Here is a 21,862-nt window from a genome sequence, read left to right on the forward strand (position 1 = left end):
AAATATAGGTAAATTTGGTTGTTATCTATTTGTTTAATTTTTGGGTTATTATCACAAACGACACATGAACAGCTGAACATATCATCCATTTTATCAATGGATAAGTTCGTGTACCGTTTGTAATAATAACTCTTAATTTTTTTTTCTTATTATTTTTTTTTAACGTTTTCTTGGATTCTTGTCTTCTCAAGTTCTCTACATTTCACATTTTTAGACTCAGATAGTGTCGAGAAATTCACACTGATAACCGACCATGTGCTTGCTACAAAGTGTGGTTACGATGTAGAAGCCACTCAAACATGGAAGCACATGGCGCTTTCCATCAGTAATGAGGTCAGAGCTGGAATAGATCCAGATCATGTACGGAGAGTAGGCATGGCTGGTCGTTTGATGGAGAGAAGTGCCGATGCCAACTCCTCTAAATTCTTGATCGTTGGATTACAATATGAGGTATTTGTTTAAAAAAATTAAACTTGTTATTTGTTTTCTTAAAAATTGAAGTTGTTATTTGTTTGACAATCCAAGGCTCGGTTTTAACTTTAAATTTTGTATGCAGGGTCCAACATGTTTTCATCTAATTGATAATAAGGAAAATAGTAAAGAGCGTGTGCGTGCATTGACCCCAGTTAAAAATTAGATTGCAATTGGCTCTAGCTCGGCAACTGCCCGAAACATATTGGCACGAAGGTGGATTGAACATGGAAATGATCTGCCGTTGAAAGAGGGCATTCAAACTATAATCTGGTCATTGCTTGTAGCCGCTTTATCTGATCCTTTCACTGGTGGATTATTGACAGGTAGTTTTCTCTCCCAAAACACTTTATATTAATTAATATACTCAGCTACTAATATTTTATTTTCATTAACAGTGATTCATTTCGGACCAGATGACATAAAGATAGTGTTGAGCAAGACGGTGCTTGAGCTTTGTCTAGAATACTATGATATTTCTTTACTTGTCCGTCGTTTCTAGATGGATCACTGGACATGCGTACCACTGCTTTCCGTGATATCGAAGGAGTATCGGTATTTTTGTTCTATGTGCCGAACTATGTCAACAAAAAAGTTTTGGAGAATCGACTAAAGTACTTATTTTTTTATTTGATATTTATTTTTATATTCAGTAGTTTATACGTATAGATATATATATTTTTAACTCTTCAATTTTGTAGGAAATGGAGCAGAGTTGATTATTCATGACACCTGTTAACAGAGCTAACCGGAGACTATTACATGCGGAGAGTGATTTTCGAGACAGAAGCACATTCCACTAGATTTGTTGAAACAACTGAAGAGATTCCTGAGCATATACAGCTTCCACTCTCCACTTTGCGGGACTACTTTAGATTCATGAAGATCCAAAAGAGGAAAGTGCTTTTCAAGATAGATGCACATTCTACTAGATTTTTTGAAGCAACATAAGAGATTACTCAACATATATAGTGCAAACCGATACAATTGGAACTAGGTCAAGGTCGAGGAGAGTGTTATTAGAGTGTCGAATGAGTTTGATTGAAACTCCAAAGACAGTTTTTGCCATGACTATGAATTTGAACAAGTGGCACAGTCAGCAGAATAGATGGAGTTCACTCCAAAGATGTTTTGGAAGCCTATATTGTTTATGCTGGCTTATAAAATGTCAGTAACTAAGTAAGCAGACATAGCAAATAATTTCTTTGTTCTTTTTGAAAAAGATGGCCTAGATGCTGGATCAGATTCTAAGCACTCATGCATCAATAATCTAAATGATGATTCGCACAAGATTGAAATTTCTGGAAGAACGGTTCCTTTAGTTATACCCACCAAAATGTAAAGGAAAGGCAATTGTAGTTTCAAATATCACTATCTTAGTACTTTTTGTGTTCTTGGTTATAAGTAGGGTAGATGTATCGAGTTTGATGATGGTACGTATGATTGTAGGTATGAACTTTGGAATGAGATTTTTGAACTATGCTTATGTTTGTATACACATATACATATTATCTATTTGGGGGCCTAAAAAAAAAAACTAAAAAAATGAACGACCTTAGCATTTGGATATGTACAAAGAACTTAATTTTCTTGTCGATGTTATTGCTATGTTGGGTCATTCTACTAATAGCCATAGTTAGTAAAAAATGGGACGTGTATAGTACGCAAAAAATACGTACGTGTATTATTTGGACATTTTATCAAATAGTTCGGCAAAATATTTTTAATTAATTAAATAATTAAAAATTTTAATAAAAAATATTCATTTATATTCAATAATATGTGTAAAATACGGGAAAAAAAAAGTAAAAATCGTGTATAGTACATTTATAATACTTTTGGCTTTAAAAATACGGGAAATTTAACAAGTTCCTTTCAAAAATATGAAATATGGAAGTATTTAAAAAAAAAACGTAAATACATTTTTATTTACGTATAATACAAAAAATTACTAATTAGGCTAATAGCGTTTCAATTTGATCTCATTGTCTGATTGTCTCCCCCTTCTTATTTGTCCAACGTTTCAATTTGATAAGCCCAATGAAAATTGTATTAGAGGTTTCTCTTTCTAGATTTAATCAGCCGAGGGAAAGTTGTGTCAGAGGTTTCTCTTCGTAGTTATTTGTGTTCATTCTTTGACTCAGGTCGTCAAAGTGTGGGATGAAAGTAAAATTAGAAGAGGCTAGTTAAACTTTTACTCCACTGTGAAATTTCATTTTTTTTTTACTCTACAAGACTAGACTCCCACCACTCCAAAGAGCTCAATTGACCCCAACAAAGCTCCCACTTTTGTCATTTCAGTCCCAACCAGAGTCCACGGTCACGTCGATGACCACCACCATGTCCTCCGCCACGGCCACCACCACCACCCTCCTACTCCTCCTAACCCTAATCGCCACCTCCACCTCCACCTCAGCCCCAATTCTCGGCCTCGACACCTTCCTCACCCACCAGTCCCGCTACGACCGGCAAGCCTCCAACGACTCCTTCCAGTCTCTCTCCTCCACTCTCCGCCACTCCCTTTCTCTCTCCTCGCCGTCTCTCTCCCACTCTCTCTCCTCCATCCTCTCCCTCACCATCCCTCTCTCTCTCCACGTCCGCCTCGTCGGCCCTTCCTTCCCTTCCTCCTCCGCCACTCTCCTCTCCTCCTTCCTCTCCGCCTCCCAGACCTCCGATCACTTCCACGTCATCACCCCCGCCGACGCCGCGGACTCTCACCGCTTGGCCGTCAAGCACTCCCTCCACCTCGACGTCAGTCACTCCCCCTCCCTCGCCTCTCAGCTCTCCAAAACCCTAGCCTCCGAGCTCGCCAATACCCCCGCCAGTCTCCGATCGCCGCTCGTCTCCGTCGCCTACGATTCAATCGACCGGATCATCAAGCAGGACTTCGACAAAGAGAAGCCGGTCCACGGCGTTTACCTCTATTTCTTGGATTTGGGGCCCCAATCCAAGAGCTATGCTTACAGCTATGGATCTGGTGACTCCTCTCCTGGCTTCACCAAGTGCTTGGGCAGCGTTTGGACCGGGTCGGACCGCTACATTTGGATCGATTTGGGCGCCGGACCGGTCGACTACGGCCCGGCGCTTTCCGGCGACGGTGTCTTGCCGAAAGGCGAGTTTCATCCTCTGGCGGCGTTGCACGGCTCGCCCAAAGCTCAGAAGGCTTTGCTGGCGGACTTGGCTTCCTTGGTTTGGAGTGCTTACCAGGTTCTTCTTGTTCCCTCTTTGAGAATTCCTGTTCAGTATGAGAATTCTTTGATTGTTCAGTTTATACATGTTTATGGAGGTGAGAGTGGTAAGGATTCGAGTGGTTTGGATTGGAAATCGATTGAGAGGACCTTTATGGATGAGGCTAAGGATAATGGCTTGTTGTTAGGGGATCAGTCTTTGAGATTCAAGAATTATAAGGTGAAGTATTCGGAGTGCCCGATATGTTCATTTGCTATTGCCAGGTCGATTAATTCATATACGTCGAGGTTCTTGTTTGATAACTATACGTTGATTGCAAGTGAGTATTTGGATTCGAAGAGATTGCATCAGATATTGTCAGACTCTGCTGATGAGTTTAGGAGAGTGGCAGGGTTTCCTGAGGAGGATTTTGGCAGGGTGCTTCCTGTGTATGTGTTTGATTTGGACTACCACATGCTGTTGCTGCTCGATAGGTATCACCAAACTGTTGCTTTTAGAGATATGGTGATTGCAGTGAGGACCAGGAACACACAGACTGTGAGTGATTATAGCTGCAATGGCCGCCATGTGTTTACACAGACGAGGGAGCTTGAGAGACCACTTGTTGGTTCGATTTTACAGAGTATGTGGGGAGTGTCGCCGACTCATATGTTGTGGAGCCCTAGGCACAATACTACGTTGGTGGATTACACGTGGAGTGTTGGGCAGACTCCATTTGGGCCGTTCTCGGAGATTTCATCACTATCATTCGTACAGAAGGATGCTGCTCGGAGAAATGTTCTTTTGACATCACTGAATTACAGCATATCAAGTGCTGTAGATGTTCTTGAATCCATAGCTGCACATGGTGGGGAGAGAAAGCTCCTGAAACGTAATCGACATGTTGAGTTCGTACAAAGGTGGAATTTCTTCAAGTACAAGCTGGACAAAGCAGTTGCTGCAATGTCACATTTAGACTTTGAGATGGCTTTATACTATATGAGGTCCTCAGATCATGATCTATATGCTATCCACTCTATTGTGTATCATGCCTCCCAGGAATTGGAGGCATCCCTTGTATGTTTCAAGGATCCACCATTTCCGTGGTCTTTTGTGTTTATGGTTGCAGTGCTTCTCCTTCTTGGCTATTATATTAGTTCTAGAAAACACAAACTATTCAGAAGTAAGAGTAAGCAATTTTGAAGCTCTTTAGAGGAAATAGAGGAAATGAGGTTTGTATCTTTTGAATGCAATACAACACATGTACTTCTGTAAGGAACTTCATCAGATCAGGAACTAGTATTTAGTTGCTTGAAACTTCACTGTATTTTGTATTGTTCTTTGTCCCTTTATTTCTTAAGTTCATGACATCTGCCAATTGCAAACTGTGATTTCAACACTTGCAGAATAACCACTGATGGTATGTAGTTTGGAGAACTTCTGTGGTGTGGTTTAGTCTAAAATGATTGTTTGTTTAGATCGACATCCATGGGAACATCACTAGAAATGATCATGCATGTTCTTTAATAACTGGAATTTACAGCTGTTACTGTCTTACAAACTACTTGTTTAGCATTGTGCTATGTTTGTATGCGGGTTGTGCACACAACTATCGCAGTAATATGTATAAATTGAATAGCTTTCTTTTCTTTTCCTTTTCTGTTCCGTTTTTGAAATAGAGTTGAATAGCTCTGTAAGTAGAATACTTTCATAGGACTGATTCTGACTTGCAACCGTTGTCTCTACTATTAGATGCAGACTTGCGACTCTTAAATCCAGTGACTCCCCTGTCAACAGAGTCGTAGATGCAGACTTGAGACTCCTAAATCCAGTGACTCCCCTGTCAACAGAGTCGTAGTCTCCTCTTGGTGTTTTGCCTGTTGCTTTCTGCTTCTTCCTTTTGACCCTGGGCCTAGTTGCAGTTTTGATGCTCTAGTTTAGCTTTTGCTGGTGTTTCTTTTTCTTAGTTTGTTTTGGACTTGGCTTTAAAGTTTTTCTGGGTTGTTTCCCTTTTTCATATTAAATTCATCGCCCCAAGACAACAATGGATCTGATGCCGTCCTCTAAGGTGGGTTTTCAGTTTAGGCGACTATTTCAACGGGGTTTCAAAGTTTGAATGGAAGTTCATTGTGCAGAATTCATGTCAAATGATTAAAAATGAACTTGAAACTCAGTTTTTACTGTCAGAACCGAAATCAGAGTCCAAAGAGGTTGAAATTAACTGCCCCCGTTGGTCATTCAGAAGGAACAGAACCATTGTTTTACTGGTTTCAATTATTCAACTAAGCAAACCAGAAATCATTTATGCCTGTTCTGTTTCCTGATATTGAATGGAGTCTTATTGACAAACTATAGTAAGGAGAGATTGAAATTCCAAAATCCAAAGGACCAGGCAAACATTTCATTTCGCAAAACATTACATGCAAGCAACGCATGATCAAGAAAGTTGACATGATATATCTACTTAGATGGGCCACTGTTATTTACAAAAAGTGAAAAAAAATTCTTCCATATGAAGCTAGTACTTCTGATCGATTGCCTGCTAAGAAAAGAAGAACAGAGACTCTGAGGCATCTGCTTTTGTTGTTTGATTAAGCAGCATCGTGCTTGCGAAGCTGTTCCATGGGGAGTGAAGGAGCTCTCTTTCTTGCAGTTCTATGCTTTCCCTGTTGGTAGAGGAAACAAACGGGCTATTGGCCCCAATTCGTTCATATGAAAAAGGTCCACCATACTCGTCGTCACTCCCACCTTGTGCTTGGTTCTTTTGTTCTTCTCCATCGGTGCTTTCATCCTCCGAGTAATTCGAGTTCTTCTGAACCAGTTCTCTGAATATAGAAGACTGAAGGAGGAGGCCAAGTGCGGTTGGAGAGGATGACTTGCTGCTTGAGTCGAGAGGGACGTTGCTCCTGGACACTTCTTGCTTTGGCGAGGTCAAGTAGTCAGAGGCAAAAGGGTTTGTGTGTGACAAGGGGGATTCCTCTGTTGGGATGTAGTTGCTGGCCATGAATGGGATATTCTCAGGCTCTGCAACTGTCTCTAATTCTTGAGCTGCTATTGTGCTGTCTACTTTTGGCTTTAACCATCTAATGTAAGAGCTCAAGTCGAAGTTGGTCACAGCATTGATCCCTCTGTACTCAATTGCCGCAATGTCATAGGCGCGAGCTGCTTCCTCTTGGGTGCCTGCAACAAGATAAAGACGCATTGCTATGTAAGGTGCCTAAATTCTATTCCTTGTGTTTTTTAGTTTCGATTTTGGATGCTGCATGATGTTATAAATCAAATTTTGAAATAAGATGACTTACTGTAAGTGCCAAGGTAGAGGTACTTGTTTCCGAAAACTCTCCCGATTCTTGCTTCCCATCTGCCATTGTGATGGTGCCTTGCTACTCCCCTGTACTTGGACACACCTCTTGAAAAGCCACTGCTCTTTCTGAAACAAAAGAACAAATAATTTCATCAGGGAAATTTCTCGGTGCAAAAACTCTTTCGACAAAAGAAATTTATATGTATGAATTCTACCTTCTTAAAGAGGCCAGATATTCTTCTTTTGTTACAGATTGCATGATCTCAATTTCGTTCTCATAGTCTGATATCTGTAAACAGCGTGAAGGTGTTAGATCAGATTTTTGTACATTAAGGTCATTTAAAAGCGCGCTTTCTTTTGAATTTTTGATGGATAAAGCTCTTATAAGTAGCTGATGTTCATACCGGGAAGTTTGTGAAAGTTGAGGTTCCCCAGTACTTGAGTGCAGCTAAATCATAGGCTCTTGCAGCAGACTCTTCTTCATCATATGCCCCTAAAAAAGAAGAAAAAGTTGATTAATAAGTTTCCCTTTCTCTGTGATTCAGTTTGAGTTGGCAATATGTAGCAAAATGTTACTCACCAAGGTAGACTTGTTTCCCTTTCTTCTTCTGTGTTATATTCCAAGAAAGCTTGTCCCACAAGTGAGCTTCAAATCGGCCAGTCCACCTATGTCTGCTGACGCCGCGAAACCTTGAGCTTCTCTTCATTGTGGTAGCTGCAGAAGCTGGATCGGCTGGCTTTTCTGGCAGAGGCAGCTCACTCTTGCTAATGTCAACAGCAACAGCAGCTGGGTCTCTTCGGCGTCTCTTGACACACCGTGCTGCCTGGTTTGCCTCGCGATCAGCGGTGCTCAAGCGGCGCCTCCCAGCTGGGGTCTCTTCATTCTTCACCATCATTAGCTGCTGATCCATCTCTTGTAAGCAGATGAATTTTCTGAACTTCCTCTCCTTTCTGTTAAAACTCAATGCTTGTTCTTCTTTTCTGTGGCTGCCTGAATTGGAAGGATGTTTTGAGTGTATATATAACTTCATTAACTTGTGAGCTTGTTTTGTCTTCATGCTGTTTTGTTTTCTGTTGCTAACTTGCTACAACTAGTATTATAACAGTAAACAAAGAGGACGATGGTACCGAAGAATTTCAATGTTCACACTGTTTACTATGCCCTACAAGATCCAAAAGTTTTGTGGTTCCATTTGGTTTCGGATCAACTTGCCCATAGGGCCGGTTTGGTCGGTTTAGTCTGCCACTGTATACCATGGGTAAGTTTCATACCATCTCAATCCTAGAAGGGTTTTCTGGACCATTGTAAAAATAGTCCTAGTAATTTACCAACCTTTTCAAAATCTTGGAAATATTTTTGGTTGAGTGGTAGAAATGTCGAATGCATTGATGTATTACTACATTAACTCTCGATCTGTAGGGTAGATCTTTAGAAAGGTAGACCAACTTCATGCACTTAGACTAGCCAGTACCGGAAGTAATACATTGAATCATTAATGTACCTAAGAGAACTTCCTAAGAACAACAAATATTTGAACGATCCGAACTTGGTCTGTTTTATAAATATCACCATTCGAGCTCCCTTCGAGTTGTATCTTCTCAAACACCCTTGAGTGATGCTCGAACTCCTTGAAAAAAATGCTCGACACCTCCTCCGATGGTTCTCTCATGTAACATCCACTTTCTGTGAAATTCAAGAAATCCTTTGGTGTCTAGCTATCTCATAGATGTATCTCTCTTCCTGATGCAACATTTCATAAACTGATATGAAGTAAAAAGCAGAAATGGCATCTCCTTCTACAAGAAAACTACCCTCAAATACATATAGGTAACAAAATTTCAGTGGCAATTAACTACAACTTTCTAGGCAGCTGCCTTGAAGGTGATGATCAAGACTTTTTTTTTTTGTTTTTTTGTTTTTTGTTTATAAAAACCCACCCCATTCCCACCCTTGATGGGGCTCGAACTCCTGACCTCTTATATATGAGACCAAAACCTTACCACCCCACCAAACATGGTCAAGACTCGACAAACACAAAAAGATAAAGGCAGAATGCATGCGTGTTCTGACTCTTGGTCTCTGATACTGACTGGCTCTAGTTCATTTCATGGAGATTAATCAACCCATTGAATGTCAATCTGGTACAAGAAAGATCGGGAATTAATGTCCTTGAAGCTTTGTCTCCTATCAATAAAGAAATGGAAAACGGAATGTTTTTCGAGTATAAACAGTTGATATTCCAAGACTTCATTCCATAGGTTTCATCGCAGATTTTGTTGTGTTTATGTCTGGTATTAAACTAATCAGAATCTGGCGCTTTTTGAGGCTGGTATAAAGTTTATTCCCTTCACGCTTCTGAAACGACGGTGTTTACTAGAAAATCAGGAATCAGATGCCATAAGTACAACAATTTTCTTGTTGCTTAAGTTATTAAATATTTGCAATACCTACCAATAACAGAAGTGGATATGGACTATTTAAGGGAAGCTGAAGTTCCTGCAGGAGTCATTTTTTTCGAGTTCGTGGTACTCTGAGATCCCCATCTTCCTCAAAACCAGTGAGGATTTGATGAGCTTGAGGCTTGAGATCCTGAGGATTTGATGAAGGACTCCATCAAAAAATGCATGGCTAGTCTTCCTGATCAAGATTCATGACTCCTTGTTTGATTGCAAATGTTGCTGTCTAAAGACTAGTAATCTCTGCTCATCTGGTGTTTAAGAAAATACTTTGTGAATCCATGGATTCACTTTTTACTTCAACTAGTTTTTCTTTTTCATGTTGAGGGAAGGAGATTCAACTCAAACCTCATCCATTATGATGGATAAAAATAGCTAGTTCAAACATAGACTGCATAGTTGATCTTGGCCGGTCTGCTCAGACCTGAATATGAGTTGTGACTTCTAATCTTTGTAGACATTAACTAGACAATCAGCTATCTCTGAAATAAGATCTACCTAACATATATCAAAGAAAAAAATATAACTTAGATAATAAGAGGATTTCATAACTCCGAGATAAAATATACAAAATTATGAGGGTGGACGGATTAGCCTCACTAAACAAAATCCAGCCACTCTCCGACTTCAAACTCTTACTAATTTGTTCAAAAATTACTTATCCAAAACTTCACTAAAACGATGAACCCGTTTTATTATCTTATATGTACTTATTACTTAGAGAAGGGCCCTATTGAGGAGCCTTTGCCCTTTAAGTCCACACCCATGCAAGATTCAAACTAGGATGAATGGATGATACAATGGTCATGAAAAACAAACTTGACTTTTGGTCTTGCAAATGCATGCAAGCAAGCAAGCCTCCATATATCATTTCTAATTTCTTATTCAGAACAGAAAATGAATTCGCTAAATGTACACTCCCCACAAACCCAATACACAAGTTTCTACATTTTGTTACATTAATCTCTCCAAAATATCTTGATAAAGTACTAAACTTTTTCTTTTTTTAAAATAATAATAATAATAATAATGAGTAGGGTTTCCCTAAATAGAAAAAAAAGAAGTAAATAACTAAAATTGGCGCGCTGAGCAAAACGGTGCGTTCCACCCTCCGTGTATAAAAACCCCTTCCCCTTCACACTCCCAACCCCTCATTCTCAAAAACACAAACTCTCCCTCCACTGCCTTCACTCTTCTCTCTCTCATTTTGTCTATGCTCGGAGCCTCCGTTTCCTAGACGGCGAGCCATGTCGGACGTCCATCTCTTCAATAACATCTCTCTCGGCGGCCGCGGCGGCACTGTGAGTCCTTCTCTCTCTCTCTCTCTCTCTCATCGATTTTGATTAGCTAAAGCTTTAGTTTTTGGGCGTTCTTTCTTCGATTTCGTTCTCCAAAGACCTATTTCGATTCGATGTTGAAACCCTAGCTCTCCAATGTCGGCGGTCTCCGTCAATTTTGCTTCGGTAGACGATGATTTGGGGATTCTGATGTCCTTTTTGGATTTGCCGAAACCCTAATTTGTTAGTTTCTGAAGCTATCCATCTGTGGATTTGGGGTGCTTGTCTGCGGAGAAAGTTTTTGGTTGAATTTTTTTTTTTGTTGCCCGAGTGGAATCCTAGGGTTTGGGAACAAGATTGCGTTTTCCTCCTTGTCTCGCTCTTTTGGAACCCTAATTTTATTGGATTAGATAGGTTTCTGACTTTATATTTAGATTTTTGCTTTTTCGGATTGTGAATTCAGACATGGTGAATTTGAAAGATAAGACCCATTCCACTCTCTTTGTTCATCATAAAATTGAAACCCTACATCAAATATGATATTTCGTGTATGTATTTAACTTTTTTTTTTTTTTTAGTTCTTTGTTTTGTTTAAGTTTTGATTACTAGAGATAAATATATCAGTCTGTGTTTTAGAAGAGAAAAGAAACTGCAAGTTGTTGCATTTTGTGGAAGGTTCATAACTTCATAAGTATTGATGGAGTTCTCAAATTCTATGCCTTTGTTTATGAGAAATGGTCATAAAAGGTTTGAACCACCTCGAGTTGTCTTCCTAGATTATTGAAAGCTATGTATTTCAATTGGTAAAACAGACTTGTTTTTGTTGATGAGCTAGGGGCATCTAGTAGGTGAGGAAGTGGAAATCTGTGAGTGTGACTGTTGTAACAATCTTCGTTTGTGATATATGAAACAGAATCCGGGGCAGCTAAAAATACATCCAGGAGGGATTATGTGGAAGAAACAAGGGGGTGGGAAAGCAATTGAGGTTGATAAGGCGGTCATTGTTGGAGTGACATGGATGAAGGTCCCAAAGACAAATCAACTTGGTGTTCGGATTAAAGATGGGTTGTACTATAAATTCATTGGATTTCGAGACCAGGTTAGTGTTCAATCCACCCTCTTTGTGTTGTACATTTACATTTAGTGGATGAAGTTTTATGACTGGATTGAGCATTTGCAAAAACTTCTTCACTTATACTTCTCTATGTTTATGTTTAATATCTGTAAAGATAGTTCTCCGTAAGATGTCAAACTAAGCACAAAAAAACTTGTCCCTCACTTACTAATGGTCAAACCAAGTGTCTGGTTCCATGCATCTGATGCATGTTAGTGGCCCTTTTGATGGGATAAAAATGAGCTCATGCATTATATTGAAAAGGAAAAAAAAAAAAAGTTGTGCAGGAACGCAAACAACGTGCTAATCTTTCTCTGTTATTCTATAATTTTGCTGTAGGATGTCACTACTTTAACCAATTATTTCCAAACTACTTTCGGAATAGTAGCAGAGGAGAAGAAGCTTTCTGTCAGTGGGCGTAACTGGGGAGAAGTTGATTTAAGCGGTTAGTGATATTCTCTTCTATTCAAGTTGCCCAATGCAACTAATCTTCCCACATATTTGATCTTTCTTGCACTCCTTGGCTCTGAGTCACACATTTCTTGTAAATTTTTTCTATGGTTTTTGGCATGTGGACTCATTGTGTTAAAGTTGGGAATTTCCTTTCAGCTTTGTAGAAGCTTCACTGCAATGTTCTTTTCATTTTCTATTTACTTATATTTTTTTCCAGCTTATCATATGTCTTCTTTATTAAAAACATGACTCCTTCCTTTTGCACCCATTTGTTATTCTGTTGAATGGTTTTGTGAAGTTCTATTTTGAAGTATTAATTGTCTTTCTTCCAGTATGACTCCCTTGATTGCACGACTGGTTTCTAAAAGGCCATAGGCTGCCAACATGTCACTTTGAGTAATTTCCACGTCTTCTATGGCTATTTGCAGATAATATGCTGTCTTTCTTGGTTGACTCCAAGCAAGGATTTGAGGTATCTTTGGCTGATGTCTCACAAACACAGCTTCAGGGGAAAAACGACGTCACCTTAGAGTTCCATGTGGATGACACCACTGGAGCAAACGAGGTTCTCCCCCCCCCCCCCCCCTCTCTCTCTCTCTCTCTCTCTCTATATATATATATATATATATATATATATATTTCCACGTTTGTATTCATGTCATTACAGATAATAAGAAGTAAATAAAAGCGCAACTTTGCATAATTTATATTTCTTAATTACTATTCAGTAGCTAGTACGTTCATGCCACTACTGGCTTATATATATTTTTTTTTACTAATGTTTATTCTATCGTCACAGAAAGATTCTTTGATGGAAGTAACTTTTCACATTCCCAACTCCAACACTCAATTTATGGGTGATGAGAATCGTCCTCCTGCTCAGGTTGGTGTTTTTCTTGTCACTTGATAGAATGTTGTACGTCGTTGTTATTGATCTTGTGATTGATTTACTTATAAATTCTCAATCAATCTTTGTAGGTATTTCGTGACAAAATTATGTCGATGGCAGATGTTGGTGCTGGAGGTGAAGATGCTGTTGTCACATTTGAGAGTATTGCAGTCCTCACACCAAGGTAAGATGTGACTGAAAATATTAGAGATACTGCACTTGCAGCACCATTGGGCAAGAACACGCACCATCTGCATTTATTATATTATAGTTCTAAGTCCTGGTGCTTCCATTTCTTTCCATTTATGGTGTCACACTAATATAACTACTTGCCTAATGTAGGGGTCGCTACAATGTTGAACTTCATCTTTCATTCTTGCGGTTGCAAGGGCAGGCTAATGATTTCAAAATTCAGTACAGCAGTGTTGTTCGCCTCTTTCTCCTTCCTAAGGTTTATTCATATCTTGGGCACTAATATTTAGTTCTTCACATGTTTCTTCTTCCTGATGGCTTTGCCTACATACTTGTCTATGTAAATGACATTATTTCATGCACTTTAGTTAGTTCTTTTTTCAATGGCTGAAAGGACTATCAACATGACAATCATTTCATTCGTAGAACATATGGCCTTGTTGAGATTTCATAAGTGCTTCTTCTTTGTTTGTGCAGTCTAACCAGCCACATACCTTTGTTGTTGTTACTCTTGATCCGCCTATCCGTAAAGGACAAACACTGTATCCACACATTGTTTTGCAGGTATTGTTTGTTTCATTTCCTCAATGATCCTAATTTCCATAGTTGCTTTCTTCCTATCAAATAACAATGATGATTATTGTTTCTTTTCATTGACTTATTGCCCTATCTTGTGAAGTTTGAAACTGAATATGTAGTTGAAAGTGAACTGGCAATAAGTGATGACCTTTTAAACGGCAAGTACAAAGACAAGTTAGAACCAACTTATAAGGTAATAGTTCATACCTGTCCCCAAAGATTGCAATGCAATACAGTTGTTTCATTTGTTTAGTAGTGAGAGCGCTTGATGACATGAGCTACAATGAATAACTTTTGCTTTCAATAACAGGGACTAATTCATGATGTGTTCACCAAAATACTGCATGGATTGTCTGGTGCCAAAATTACTAAACCAGGGAAGTTCCGCAGCTGTCAAGATGGTTATGCTGTGAAGTCTTCACTGAAAGCTGAAGACGGAGTTCTATATCCTCTGGAAAAGAGCTTCTTTTTCCTACCTAAACCTCCTACCCTTATTACTCATGATGTGGTAAGAATTTCCATCCAATATATTGCTTTTTGTCGAGAATCCGGTTAATATTACTTGGAACCTCACCTTTTTTTCTTATTATTGTTTGTTACTAGATTGACTATGTGGAATTTGAGAGGCATGGTGCTGGAGGCTCAAATATGCATTATTTTGATCTTCTTATCAGACTTAAAAGTGAGCAAGAACATCTGTTTAGAAACATTCAGAGGAATGAATATCATACTCTTTTTGACTTCATCAGGTTGGTATGAGTACCAAAATTATTTTTCCCTAGCACCTCATTGCATTGTTGGCATACAAATCTTTAAACATTTTACCTCTCCTTCAGTTTAAAGGGTATCAAAATCATGAACTTAGGAGATGCTCAAGTAACAGATGGTGTGTCTCCTCTTCTTGAAGAGGCAGATGATGATGCTGTTGTTGACCCACATCTTGTTCGCGTAAAGAATGAAGCTGGTGAGGAAGATAGTGATGAAGAGGTAAAGTTTTTTCTTATCTTAATTTATTTTCTTTTAAATCTTCTCTATGGATTGGAATCATTGGATGATAGTGATGAAGAGTTAAAGCTTTTCTGTTATCTTATATTATTATTTTTTTAATTCTTCTCTTTGGATTGGATGTACTAATATTGCCATTTGGGTTTAACTTTACAGAATTAAATTGTAAAATGCTTGAACTTTTACTGTAAGACACTTGTTTTCAACTCTTGCAAGTGTAAGAGTGCTTTCTATAGTTTTACACAAAAATATGCATTAGAACCAGCTTGTGTATGTTTATCAAGAAAGTTTTGCGTATTTTGTATTTTCATGACAACATCCCTGGGTGATTTTACTCTGGGTGTCATTAGTCTTGGTGTTTATTTATTTATTTATTTTTGTGTGCATGTTTGCAAGTACCCTTTTGTCCACATGTCAATCTGGTGCCATTTCCATGCTATTTTTGAATGTCGTGATAATTCAGTCCAAGCTTGTTAAACATGATGAACTTGGCAGGATGAAGATTTTGTTATTGAGAAGGATGATGGAGGTTCTCCAACTGATGATTCTGGGGGTGAAGATTCTGATGCTAGTGAAAGTGGAGGCGAGAAAGAGGCAAGTGATTTTTATCACATGTGAATTTACTTATTGTTATCATACAAGCTATTCTCACATTACATGAACTGCCAATTTTAGAAGCCTGCTAAAAAGGAGCCCAGGAAAGAACCTTCAACTTCAAAGGTGCCATCTTCCAAGAAAAAATCCAAAGAGGTCGATGAAGATGGTCCAAAGAAGAAAAAACAGAAAAAGAAGAAGGATCCAAATGCACCAAAAAGAGCGATGTCTGGTTTCATGTTCTTCTCACAGATGGAGAGAGAGGTGGGTTTGGTTTGGTTTGGCAAGATGCTTTTGTAAATGGTTCAGGTTTTCTGTTGATGTGATTTTACACCATCTGCCACCCACCCTATTTTGCCTTAACCAACACTAAAGTGGATTGATTTATCTCTATTAATACTTGATAGTTTGCTTATCTTTACTTGCATTGACCACAGAATGTGAAGAAAGACAACCCCGGGATTGCATTTACGGATGTGGGAAGAGTGCTTGGGGACAAGTGGAAGAAGATGTCAGGTATATATGATTCCGAGTAATTGTTGTTTAAACTTGATAAGTTCTGTTGATTATAACATTTACTGTCCACCTTGCAGCGGAGGAGAAAGAACCATATGAAGCAAAGGCCCGTCAAGATAAATTACGCTACAAGGATGAAATTAGTGGCTACAACAAGAGTAACACCCCCCAACCCATGAATGTGGATTCAGGGAATGAATCTGACAGCGAATAGATTTGAAGTAGAATCAAATCAGCCACTTATATTTTGTTCGAGTGGTATACTTAACGTGTATGGTAGATTTTTGTTTACCTCTTGTATTATGAACATACCATGTTTCGATTTACACTAGTTTGCTTATAAATCTAGTTTTAGTGCTTGAAGACAGCAATTGCTAAGCCAGTGTTTGGATGAGGGAGATGACAATTTGGTGGGATATCAAAATCCCACGCCTAAAATGCCTTGTTTGGCAAATTTTGAGATAGGGATTTCAAAAACCGGGATTTTGGGAGGGATCCAGAGGGCTTTTGTTTAAGAGATGCTCCTTCTCCAAGTTCCGCCTATACAGGCGTTACTTTGATATCCCAACCAGAAGCAGAGCGTCTCCACCATGCTCTTCACTGTCATTGGTGCACCACAACCCATTCCGTCTCCGGTCCTGAAAAGTGAAAACTCATTTCCACCATGCTCTTCACTCTGCTGGAATTTGAACGGCCGAAACACTTTGATTTTGAATTCCCAGACCAAATTCAATTCCTTATTCTTGATCAATAGCCATCACTAGTGGAATCTAGAACAAATAGAGAGGATTTGAGAACAAAACCCTTCTTTTTTTTTTTTTTTTAATCAAATTCTCGCTTAGTTTTGTGGCTAGGCAAAACCCTAAACTTTTCAACTCTTGTTATAAAACATCATAAATTAGATCCTTTATACTATTTTCTTAATAGTTTCTGCTATAGCCACTGCTATATCCATTTCTTTGCTTTTACTTTTAGCCGAATTCTTCTCTTTCTTTCATTGAATATATATATATATATATATATATATATATATATGTATATATATTGAAACTCATATTTCAAGGCATGTACTGATTGTTTATTTTAGTTTAGATAATGGGGAATTGGATTCCCTCCGCCATTACGTTGTGCGGGTTCAAGTCATATTGTATTAGTTGCAATGTACGTTAATAGTAAAAGATGAACATATATATTAGTAATAGTACTACTTAATATCGACATTGAATATATTAATCACAGAGAAGAGAACATAAACCTTTCAAGGGGCCGGAGTGCGTTGCAAACATCACAACCCCCATTTTGGCAACTCTTCAACTAATTTAGGGGGTACTGCAAGACTGTAGACACATCCCTTTACAGCAGCCTGCAGTCCCCATACTATATTGTTAACATTCCTTACCAACCTTGCATCCAAGAGTACCCGCAAAGCGTGTGAGCCTCCTCACAAATGTGCCTGGCTTTGCCTTCATCATGTCATGGCGGCTGAACTCTCCGCCCGTTCTCGGCACTCCAGATTCGCGGAAGTAGGCTCCGTTCTCCATTAGATCACCTTCCGATCTCCATTGCCATGTCATCCACACATCCTCGGTTGCGTAGTTCCTGTTTGTGATCTCCTTTGCTGCAGGGTTTGGTGGGGCGACGTAGCGGTTGCCCTGGCTGATGATGGTTGGGTGTGAGCTGCCTCCAATGGCGTACATGAGCCAGTGGGTGTAGTCGTTGTTCACAACGTGGAAGAAGCCGTGTCTGCACCTTGGCATTCTCTGGATCAAGCCCTTCCCGAAGTGGTTGAACGCCACCGTGATTTGCATGATCTTGTCGCCTTCAAATATATCGCTTGCTCCGAAAAGCATCACCTGCATGCATGCATACGTACGTTAATTTTAGACATAAGCACAAAGTCTACACTAAAAAAGTTATAAAAAAGACGAAGTCGAGGGAATATTAGATTACGTACGTCGTTATGGTGAGTGAAGTGGCAGTTGGAGATGGTAATGGCGGTGGATCCCTGGATGACGTCGATGAGCCCATCGTAGCAGTTCCACATGGAGAGATGGTCGAGCCAGATGTGAGAGGATCCAAAGACGGAGATACCATCTCCATCACTTTGGGTCCTAAGTCCAATGTGGTCCAATGAGTCTCTGATCAGGCCACCTCCGACCGACACAATGTCGTGGATGTGAAGGCCGTGGATTATCACATTCTGGACAAACTGCAGGGTGATTCCGGCACCGTGGGCGATGTGAACGTTGGCGCCACGGCCGTCGATGGTCTTGTGGCTGGTCACAAGTAGCTCCTTATTCAACTTGATGGTCATGCTGTGTTTGAAGATGATCCAAAGTGGGCCAGTTTGGATCACGGCGTGGCGGAGAGTTCCTGGCTTGGGGTTTGCCATGTCGTCGTCGGAGGAATCGGTGATGACGTAGATGGGACCGCGCTTTCCTCCGCGGGTCCTGTGCCCGAACCCTTTCACGCAACCGGCGAGCTGCTTCCGGTTCTTGGACCATTCGCTATTGCACCTCCAGCACCGGTCAATAGGGTTTGTGGCCGTGCATGGGCCTTTGTACTTATGCCCAAGATGCCTCCTTGTGGTGTTGGTCCCTTCCAAAATCCTGCATTACAAACAGTGACGGAGCCAGAAATTTAATATAGGTGAGACATGCGGTTCAGACACTTTTTGTAAAACATTAGTACTAGTAAAGCTCAATTTATATTAAAGAAAAAGGCAATAGAATGTACGTACGTTTCAACATCTTGAAGTAGGTCATCTGCAACTGCTTCGGGGTTGGGTTGATAGGCCTGGAGGGCAGCTACCTCGGCCTGATGCTCCCGCTCCTTAAGGACAGGATCGAACACCGCAATTGTGCTATTGTCGGAATCTGCGCCCGCTTTTAGGCATGGAAGTATTACGCAGAATGAGCACATAAACAGCACTAAACTGACCTTCATTGACGCCATTTGGGTTCTTACCTACAATATGCCCTCTTCTATCTTGCTAGTTCTTATTTCTTAGGACACTTTGAACAAGTTCTTCTGTTTTATATATTTTTCTTTTATTTTTTATTAATGGTCAAGGTCTATTAGAGATCGATCTGATTGAGCCCGGATAGACCTTGCCAGCCTATAAAGGTTATGAAGAGAAATGGTGTGATACTGTAGTACTACTAACTATTAGTATAGCCTGGCCAATGTCGATGAATGAAATCATATGTTTATATAAGCAACTCAAGGCATGGCTCTTCTGAAAATAGATGCGTATAAGGTGGAGAACCATGCAGTTCAAAATTAGCTCCAACTGTTAATTTTCTAGATGTTCTTGTATGAAATGTGAGGAAATTAACTAATTAAGGGTCATTGGGACTTCACCGCCACTCATTAGCTCAACCTTATTTGGTTAATTAGGTTCAAGTGCTTAATTAGCACAGGAATTCTATGGCTTAGTTATAACCAAATTTTGCCGTTCATTCTTTGAAAATATATAAAATAAGTAAAATACGTACATGACACAGGAAATACGTGATCTAGCATTGGAACTTAAGGCCGAAAAGAAGTTTGGTTTGCACCAATTCTTAATATTTTATTTATATTTAAAGGAAATGAGTGATTCATATACTTTAGATCTCTAATTGTATTTGTATTTTAGATCTGTAATCGTATTTGTATTTAATTCTTAGTATTTGTATTTGTATTTTGGATCTCTAATTCTTGGTATTTTATTTATATTTAAAGGAAATGAGTGATTCATATACTTTAGATCTCTAATTGTATTTGTATTTTGGATCTCTAATTGCATTTGTATTTTGTATGAGAGAAATATTTTAATCATTAGACCAAATGTTAGTTAGAGTTCGTCTATGGTACACTAATGTACCGATATATCAAGTAAATTAACTTAACAGAGGTAGACTAGCTCAATATTAAGTCAATCTAGTCTACTTATGCATGGAGTTAGTCTATATTTGTATCCAATCTACTCTACTTGATGTATTGGTACAATAATGTACCATAGAATTTTCTTGTTAGTTTATGGCCAATTCTTAAATATTAACAAAGGGTTAGCATCACCTGAGGTAGACCATGTTATTTCAATCGGATACTTTGGGGCTCAACCGAAGAAGCCTCACGTAATTTTGTTACCAGATATATATATATATATATATATATATATATATATATTAACTGCAAGAACATGGAAACTACAAGAGAACTACAAATTGGAAAAATTGGGTACACATTATAAATCACTAAGCAAACTGGTGCAAAGTATATATGCAACGTACAAATCCATTAATTCATGTTTCCCAAGTTGCCCTTCCCCTGCACATACTGAACTCCACCACCACTAAACGCACAAAATTTGGATGTCCTACCTGGTACCTGGTACAATTGCAGCCATACCCTCTCTGCAATCCTCCTCCTCCTCCTCCTCTTCTTCCTCCTGATCATCAACTCCGTACACATAGCACGATATCGGCGCCTGTAAGTCTGTAACTCCTCCTCCGTGGCGCACCGTTGATGCCAATGACTACTACGTACTAACCTGCTTCTTCTTACTCTTGCAATTTTGTTTGGATCAAAGCAATATTAAATCAACAATACAGTCTTGCTTTTTATTTACTTAGTAAGGTGGTGAATTAGAGGGCACTTGTGCTTATTGCAAATGGATATGTAATGAAAAAAGCTATGAGATCTCGACGTGCCCAAAAGTTTCATACATATACATGCCTGGACCAGGCTGAAGGGTTTCATCGATTTCCACCATTTTGACTATTTCTTGTTTTGTTTTTACATTTGCTAAATATGGAAGAATATATATATATATATATATATATATACAGATTTTATCCAGAGCGGAGGTCTGCTTTGAAATTAAAGTGTGAATTTTGAGTTTTTGGTCGCTTTTCGGTCGCATATCCACATCTCGACCGTTCAGTTTTTAGATACTAGTGTAAAGATCATATCTGTAAATTTTCAACCAAATTGATAATCGTTAAGGTATCTAACTCACTTAAATCAATCGACGGACTGAATCTGTCAACCTGAACCGTAATAGCTTTAAGGCAGTAATCAATGCCTTAACGATCATCAATTTGGCTGAAAATTTGCAGAGATGATATATACACTAGTACCTAAAAACTGAACGGTCGAGATGTAGATATGTGACCGAAAAGAGACTAAAAACTAGAAATTCACACTTTAATTTCAGAGCGAAACTCCGCTCTGGATAGAATTTATATATATATATTGCTAAGGAGGTCCGTTTCTTAGCTAAGGAACAGATTTTCATATTTTGACAACTTTTCGATCACATATTTACATTTTAACTGTTCAGTTTTAAGGTTCTAATATATAGAACACTTCTGTAAATTTTTAGCCAAATTGATGATCGTCAAGGTATCGAACTCGATTAAATCAACGAACAAACCAAATCTGTCCATTCTGAACCGTTCGTATTTATAATTGTAAATTGCAGTTTTGGATGCCTAACGATAATTGCCTTAAAGCTAGTACGATTCAAGTTGGACAGATTCAGTTCGTCCATTGGTTTAAGCGAGTTGGATACCTTAAAGATTATCAATTTGGCTAAAATTTTGCAGAGATGATTTATACATTAGTACCTAAAAACTAAACAGTTGAGATGTAGATATGAGATCGAAAAGTGATCTTAAACTCTAACCTCGCACTTTAATTTCAGAGGAGGTCTCGTTCTGGATAAATATTATATAGGGTTATTATCACAAATGGTACCTAAACTTATACTCTATCTTATCGATGATACCTGAATTTCAATTTTGATCACAACCAGTACCTAAACTGTTCGATTTCATTTCATTTCAAATGGTACC

The 21,862-nt window shown here is 38.9% G+C and overlaps 4 protein-coding genes across 5 annotated transcripts; 2 read left to right on the plus strand and 2 right to left on the minus strand.

Moving 5' to 3' along the window:
* Window positions 1-2,727: 2,727 nt before the first annotated feature.
* On the plus strand, window positions 2,728-5,087 carry LOC112187481. The gene has a single exon (XM_024326290.2). The coding sequence runs from the start codon at window positions 2,800-2,802 to the stop codon at window positions 4,840-4,842; it is 2,043 nt and encodes a 680-aa protein (XP_024182058.1). The 5' UTR covers window positions 2,728-2,799; the 3' UTR covers window positions 4,843-5,087.
* A 1,021-nt stretch (window positions 5,088-6,108) lies between these two features.
* On the minus strand, window positions 6,109-7,920 carry LOC112187482 (AP2-like ethylene-responsive transcription factor At1g16060). The gene is made up of 5 exons (XM_024326291.2): window positions 7,524-7,920; window positions 7,348-7,436; window positions 7,159-7,232; window positions 6,942-7,069; window positions 6,109-6,819 (listed from the first exon to the last, which is right to left on the minus strand). The coding sequence occupies exons 1-5, from the start codon at window positions 7,852-7,854 to the stop codon at window positions 6,182-6,184; spliced, it is 1,260 nt and encodes a 419-aa protein (XP_024182059.1). The 5' UTR covers window positions 7,855-7,920; the 3' UTR covers window positions 6,109-6,181.
* A 2,619-nt stretch (window positions 7,921-10,539) lies between these two features.
* LOC112187917 (FACT complex subunit SSRP1) lies at window positions 10,540-16,397 on the plus strand. Of its 2 annotated transcripts, none has more exons than XM_024326882.2 (16): window positions 10,540-10,701; window positions 11,591-11,776; window positions 12,131-12,236; window positions 12,673-12,809; window positions 13,044-13,127; window positions 13,223-13,317; window positions 13,476-13,584; window positions 13,803-13,889; window positions 14,005-14,097; window positions 14,215-14,412; window positions 14,508-14,653; window positions 14,741-14,891; window positions 15,405-15,503; window positions 15,585-15,767; window positions 15,941-16,019; window positions 16,097-16,397. In XM_024326882.2, the coding sequence occupies exons 1-16, from the start codon at window positions 10,648-10,650 to the stop codon at window positions 16,231-16,233; spliced, it is 1,944 nt and encodes a 647-aa protein (XP_024182650.1). In that variant the 5' UTR covers window positions 10,540-10,647; the 3' UTR covers window positions 16,234-16,397. The 2 variants fall into 2 exon arrangements, with proteins under 2 accessions (XP_024182650.1, XP_024182651.1); XM_024326883.2 differs by having other exon boundaries at window positions 15,588-15,767.
* Window positions 16,398-17,185: 788 nt separating this feature from the next.
* On the minus strand, window positions 17,186-18,958 carry LOC112187918 (pectate lyase). The gene is made up of 3 exons (XM_024326884.2): window positions 18,760-18,958; window positions 17,974-18,628; window positions 17,186-17,872 (listed from the first exon to the last, which is right to left on the minus strand). The coding sequence occupies exons 1-3, from the start codon at window positions 18,939-18,941 to the stop codon at window positions 17,405-17,407; spliced, it is 1,305 nt and encodes a 434-aa protein (XP_024182652.2). The 5' UTR covers window positions 18,942-18,958; the 3' UTR covers window positions 17,186-17,404.
* Window positions 18,959-21,862: the final 2,904 nt, after the last annotated feature.

The sequence above is a fragment of the Rosa chinensis genome, chromosome 2 (genome assembly GCF_002994745.2).
Source record: "Rosa chinensis cultivar Old Blush chromosome 2, RchiOBHm-V2, whole genome shotgun sequence".
NCBI lineage: Eukaryota > Viridiplantae > Streptophyta > Magnoliopsida > Rosales > Rosaceae > Rosa > Rosa chinensis.